Source organism: Lotus japonicus, chromosome 3 (genome assembly GCF_012489685.1).
Source record: "Lotus japonicus ecotype B-129 chromosome 3, LjGifu_v1.2".
In the NCBI taxonomy this organism is placed as follows: domain Eukaryota; kingdom Viridiplantae; phylum Streptophyta; class Magnoliopsida; order Fabales; family Fabaceae; genus Lotus; species Lotus japonicus.
Genome location: NC_080043.1, coordinates 15,900,211 through 15,906,622, shown reverse-complemented (window position 1 = coordinate 15,906,622; position 6,412 = coordinate 15,900,211). Strand labels below are relative to the sequence as shown.

The 6,412-nt window shown below is 33.1% G+C and overlaps 1 protein-coding gene across 1 annotated transcript; it reads right to left on the bottom strand.

Annotated features, from left to right (window-relative positions):
• Positions 1–2,057: 2,057 nt before the first annotated feature.
• On the bottom strand, positions 2,058–2,966 carry LOC130749668 (non-specific lipid-transfer protein 8-like). Its single transcript, XM_057603041.1, has 2 exons — positions 2,527–2,966; positions 2,058–2,240 (listed from the first exon to the last, which is right to left on the bottom strand). Exons 1-2 carry the CDS (start codon positions 2,859–2,861, stop codon positions 2,231–2,233), a joined length of 345 nt encoding a protein of 114 aa, XP_057459024.1. The 5' UTR covers positions 2,862–2,966; the 3' UTR covers positions 2,058–2,230.
• Positions 2,967–6,412: the final 3,446 nt, after the last annotated feature.

Genomic DNA, 6,412 nt, shown 5'->3' with positions numbered 1-6,412 from the left:
CTCTTGGTCTGGGACTCTGCTGCAAACTTCACCATTATATTACTCTTTAGAATGGAAACACATTAAGTAATTTATAGTTATGTTGTATCACATCTTCCACCATCTTCTATGCAACCATTGCAATTTTTTTTGCCCACACTCTATCCAACCTCAAATCCTTTCATTAAAACATCTTTCATGGTCTAGTTACTCGTGACAATTTTTTGAAAGCGTCTTTTAAGCCTGGAAATGTATTTTTTTTCCATCCCATATAATCGAAATTGACAACATATTTAGTTAACGCAAAGTGTCCATCATGACTATTACTATCTCTCAAGCATTAAAAGTTAGAGAAGGTATAAAATTCAAAGGAGACTAGTAATGAAGAGGACTGTAATCATATAATAGAGTATACTCTTCATCCTTGGAGGTATAGTTGAGAAAAGCTACATCCAAGATGACATTGGTATCCTGTTTGGGACAAGTGTGATTCAATTGCAATGTATTGAAGGCCCAGTAATTGTAAAATTTGAGAGTCTTGATTAATATTAATGACACGAAATTTATGGGACTTTATCTTTATTGTTATGCTATCATTCTCACAATTGAGCTCAAAAGATGGAAGGCAAGAGTAATTAGGTTGATTTCTGTTCCAAAAGAGGTAAGTTATGTTGTATTTGAAGTAATTATTACACGTGAAAGGTGCACAGACAGCAGCATCACTAGCCATGATTACTGGAGATAAGAAAAAAGGCCAATAAAAGCAAAAGCAAGAAGAGCCATGTGGCACAAAAATAAGAGAGAGTAAAAGAGGAAGGCCATGGTTGTTGGAGGAGAGGCAGAGGGAGAATGGGTTGTTAAGCAGGAAGGGGAGCAGTCTATGTGGAGATGGAAATTGTGGAGAGATTAAGAGAGAAGGGTCAGTGTTGGGGTGGTTCTTGCCATGACCTTGTTCCTAGTATACAGGTTTTTAAAGAATGAAAATATTTTTTACAACAGGTAAACTGATTTATAAGAGGTTATGTATTATTAATTAAGTATATCAAACACAGAAATAATAAGGATCCGTATAATTTATATTTTTTATAAAATTTTAAAGTGATTTATTATAAATTTAAAAAGATAATGAAAACGGTTTCAAGATTTTTTTTGGAAATAAATTTAGTAAGGAATAATCTAGGTAAATCTTAGATAATTATGACAAATCTTTTAAAATTCGGTTTTAAGATAAAATAATACAACAGAAGAGAAGCTATCTAATAAAATGACACGTGAATTTTTTTTGTATGAGAATTAACCTTCTTTTTTTATGAGAATTAACCTAAGAATGACACGTGAATTTTTTTTAGCTCTGGAGGTCCCTGAAATTGTCTGTCGTACGAAAATAAGTCCATGAATTTTTTTTCAGATTCCGAATCCCTGGAAAAAATTTAATCAGAATAAGTCCCTACTCGTGTTTCCAGCCTATGTGACACAATTTTTGCTGAGTCATTTATTCCACGTGGTTTTTCTCTTTTTTTTAAACACACATGTATTAAAAAAATAAAATTAAACATTTAAATTTAAAAATAATTTTTTTTTAGGGATTTAGAGTTAATTAGATTTAGGGATTTAGGGTTAATTAGGTTAATAAGATTTTAATTTTAAATTTAAAATTAAAATCTTTTTATGGATTTATGGTTAATTAGATTTAGGGTTAATTAGGTTAATAAGATTTAAATTTTAAATTTAAATGTTTAATTTTATATTTTTATCTATGTGTATTTAAAAAAAATAGAAAAGCCACGTGGAATAAATGACTCAGCCAAAATTGAGCCACATAGGCTGGAAACACGAGTAGAGACTTATTCTGATTAAAAAAAAATTCAGGGATTTGGAATCGGAAAAAAAAATGCAGGGACTTTTTTTTATACGGCAGACAATTTCAGGGACCTCTAGAGTATTTAAACCTTTTTTTTATGAGAGAATTAACCTGGTGCTGTCACGTCACTAAATCAACCTAGAAGTTATTCTTTTCTAATATATATATATTGATTGGTATTAGTATTGATTGATATTGATGATTTTTAATAGATAGATTAGAAACAACATTCAAACATCATATTGGAAACAAGAACACGGACATAATAAAGAAATCCACATGGGTAGATTCCTGTTTATTACAAAAATATTTTATATTCCCGTACATAATAAGCCAGTAGAAAAATGATCATTCTCTGCAACACCTTTCTCCAATTCCAACTTCCAAGTTTTAACCAACCCTGCAAAAGAAGTAACAATGAAAAATTAGTAATAAACAAAACAAAAATCATTGTACGGTAGATTCTTTTAAAGTAAAAAATTGCATTGGAGAAGCAAATTATGTAAAGAAACCAAATATTTTTTATCCACCGCTGACACTAGTAATTAATCATTTTGCCGTAAGTGCTCACACTAAGCCATAAATGACTTTGTGTGTCATATTAGGAAGAAATGGATCTTAAAGTTTTACATAACTTTCTCTAATCAAAATATGGATATAAAATTTTAAAATGATATGCTTGTTACTTGGAGCAGTCTGCATCAGGGGAGACATTGATGGGCACATTTATTCCACAATTTCCAGGAAGAGCCTTAGCCAATTGTGAGTTCATTTTGATACTTTTGGCAGTGGATTTGATGCAGTTACAAGCAGCTTTCTTATCCTCTGAGGTTGATACAGCAGAGGCAAGAGCTTTAGCTCCAGAGCAACAAGCACCTGGTGGCTTTCCACTCCCACTCACCAAGTAACTAACACAAGGTTTCAAGTCCTTAATCACATCACTGCATGAAATTGCAGCTTCTGAAGCTGAGACAAGCAGCATGAGAAGCACAAGAGCTGAAAATGCACTTGAAGGTTTCATGGTGTTACTCAATGGAGATGATGTTTTGGTCTGAATTTGCAGTGATTCTTTGACAACATTTATAGGAGTTTGAAAAAAGCTAAAATCTACAAGTAAAGCTTTGTTTGATCAAAATTGGGGTGGATGAGTGCAAGAAAGATGAAGGATATCATATTGAAATTTTGTTTGCATTTGTCAAATTCTTGGTTAGGTGAAGTTGTGAAGAAGGGGGTTATTCAGTGTCAACAAGTAAAATGAGGCTGTGCAAGTTCATTGGTGTGAATTGTTATTATCTTTCTCTCTTAGAATTTGATCATCTAAACGGTTCAAAAGAAAACTATTATTTAGTAAACTGTCAATGCTAGTGTTCTTGCAAGTTTGCTTCTATGAGTGACAGCTGCTATATTGAGGAACAAAATCATGTGCAAGTTAGCACCGGCTGATGATCTGACTCTGAATTCAGTCTTAATAGGTTTTTTTTTTTGGGTGAATAATAGGCCCCTCAATTTGATATCTCAACCATACATCATATAATATTCTGAGATAAAATTAATTGGTCAGGAGAGTCTTTTGCTATCACAACATCACTAAAAATTGCTTTTGAAAGATATGTTTGCTTGGCTGTTCACCACTTCCTTAACTACTTCCATTATTTGGCTTTGATTGAAACCTATAAAAAAAAAAATTTCCAATGCAAAAACTTTTTAAAGTGATGTAAAATCATTATCTCATTCGTTTGATTGATGTATCTGATTTCATTTAAATAATGTTTAATTAATGTTGTTAAATAGTGACAATACATAAACATTCTAAAAAGTTGGACATCCCAATGGCATACATATTTGTGGCGGTTAAAAACCACTATAATCAGGCTAAAGGGAGGGGATATGCTGGTGTGGTGGAACCCCAAACTTTTCAATTTTATTTTTTTACATGTCAAAGTTCAAAATGAATGATTTAAGTTGGAAAATACTAACATGGTCTAAAAACACATATTTTGGTAGTAATTTTAGATGATGGTCAAATTTTCTGGTAATTTGCCACTGGCTATGTAAATATTCTGTACATTTTCGCTTTCGTAGGTAAGTTGGAGGTAAATATCATCGCCAAAAAATATGATTGGATCCTTTTTAATTTTTCAGCTTTGTTAGCAATCTTCCCGCTTAAATTTCCTGTCAATTTACCCATGACTCTTTTTAAATAAGGTCTTACTAAGGGGTAAACGGTCAGAAAATCAGTTTTTTCTTGTAGTGCTATAAATATGAATTTTCAACTGCTCTTCACGACTTTCCATTCAAAAAAGGTAGGACAATGAGCACTTTGAACAAATCCTCAAGGCTTGTTCTTCGAAGTAGTTCATGCGGCTTGTTATTTGAGCCGGTCTTAATAGACAATATTTTGAGATGATCATAAGAGTTTCTATTTCAATTGAATCCTTATTATGAGTCTCTTCTATTTTGAACATCTATATTAAGCTTCTCTCAAAACTTAGCTTGTTTTAAAATTTTAGTATTAGCAGTTGTATCCGGGATTCAGGGCAGTCGACATCCCATTGAAATGTTTACATATTGGAAGCTAGCTACAACGATCCTCCATAAACCTCATGCTTTCGAATGCAAGTTATTACAATGGTCGAAACCATGAGAGGCTGTGACCCTGTCGTTTTTCTCTTCTTTAATTGGTAAATTGGGCGCAATGCGAATTCTTGGAGTGCGCCACAAGCCACCTGTGGAAAAGAGAAGTTAGTCTGAGGGAAGACCTAAGCGCTTTCAAATATTACAAGCGTCGGTCCGTAAAAAAGTAAAGCAGCTAAGGAAAAGGTACAAGAGTAACTAACGGTTGGCTTCATCATACCACTTGGTTGGCCAATGTGTTCCAAGTAAAGAAGTCAAGTAGAAAGTGGCGCGTGTAGGCGATAAGCGAATCCAAGTAAAGCCTTCCCAAACTATTCATTTCCTCTCCCAAACAACGATTCTTCGAGCAAAAACTCATTTCGATATCGAACCCAATTTTTCTTGGACATCTATTTCGGGCACAACCAAGTCCCAATGTTCTCGGACAATGAGGAGAAAATCCCTTTCAATTAATTGCGCATTTTCCACAGTCGACTCACCTAAAAAAAGACTATAACATGAGCAACATTTTCTACTTTCTTCATCATTCTCCATTCTTCTTCTTTGGTTTTTCCTTGTTCCTTTGCTTCTTTCTATTTTTCAAATCTCGTTGTCCAAACCTCCAAACGAAGTTTTGACCTTTTTTTCCAATTCATATTTTATAGTCTTCTCTTTGTTAAACTCAATCTTCTTCATTTAATTTAGGTGTGGTTATATCCTTTGAAAACTGTACGTTATTTTCTTGATATTCTATTTTGAACTTAGAGTTTTTCCTTTGTATTTGTTGCCAATACAAAATTATTTTGACTTCTAGAAATTTTTTGTTTTGGGGTTAAATTAAGCTAATTAGTGTTGTTCTCAATTAATTTTAGTTCTTTAGGTGTCCTTTTCAGAATTCCTAAAGTGTTTATCCAGTGTGTGTTTGGAAAAATGGAGAGCTTGAGAAGTAAGAATGATGACAATTTGGGTGTGAACAGAACGGGTAAGAGCATTAGAAAAAACCGTTTATATGAATACTTTTTTTAATGTGTTCCTTTCTTCTAGACGACGTCAACATGATGATTTTCTTTAAAGCATCAGCAAAGAAGAGTTCAAGGACTTTGTTCAGATGCATACCGGATAACATTTTCATGATCATCCGTTGAGGTCAATTTACAATCACCCAAAATGGAAAAAACATGCAGTTGAACCTGATAAGACTTCCAAACCCCTTTTGGAGGAAGGAGGTTTCCAACATTAGTGGCCTCTAAACATGTACCAATGGTAGAGGTCCCATCATGGTTAACAACATGTTTTGCCATTTTGGGGGATTATAAACTGACATCAATGGATGATCATGAAAATGTTATCCCGTATGCATCTGAACAAAGTCTTTGAACTCTTCTTTGCTGATGCTGTAAATAAAATCATCATGTTGACGTCGTCTAGAAGAAAGGAACACATTAGAAATGTATTCATATAAACGGCTTTTTCTAATGTTCTTACCAGTTCTGTTCACACCCAAATTGTCATCATTCTTACTTCTCAAGCTCTCCAATTTTCCAAACACACCCTGGAATGCACACTTTAGAAATTCTGAAAATGACACCTAAAGAACTTTAAAACGCAAATGAGAAAAACACTAATCAACTTAATTTACCCCATATCTCAAAATTTATAGAAGCCAAAGGAATTTTTTACTGAAAACCAACACAAGAGAGAAAACTCTAAGTTCCAATTAGAATATAAAGAAATGAACGTATTTTTTCAGAGAATATAACCCCAAACTTAAATCAAATGAAAAAAAAATGAGTTTAGCAAAGAAAAGACAGTAAAAGATGAAATAAAAAAAAAATATCGCAACTTCGCTTGGAGATTTGGGCGATGAGATTTGAAGAATAGCAAGAAGCAAAAGGAAAACCCAAAGAAGAAAATTGGAGAATGATGAAGAAAGTAGAAAATGTTATTCATTTTATAGTC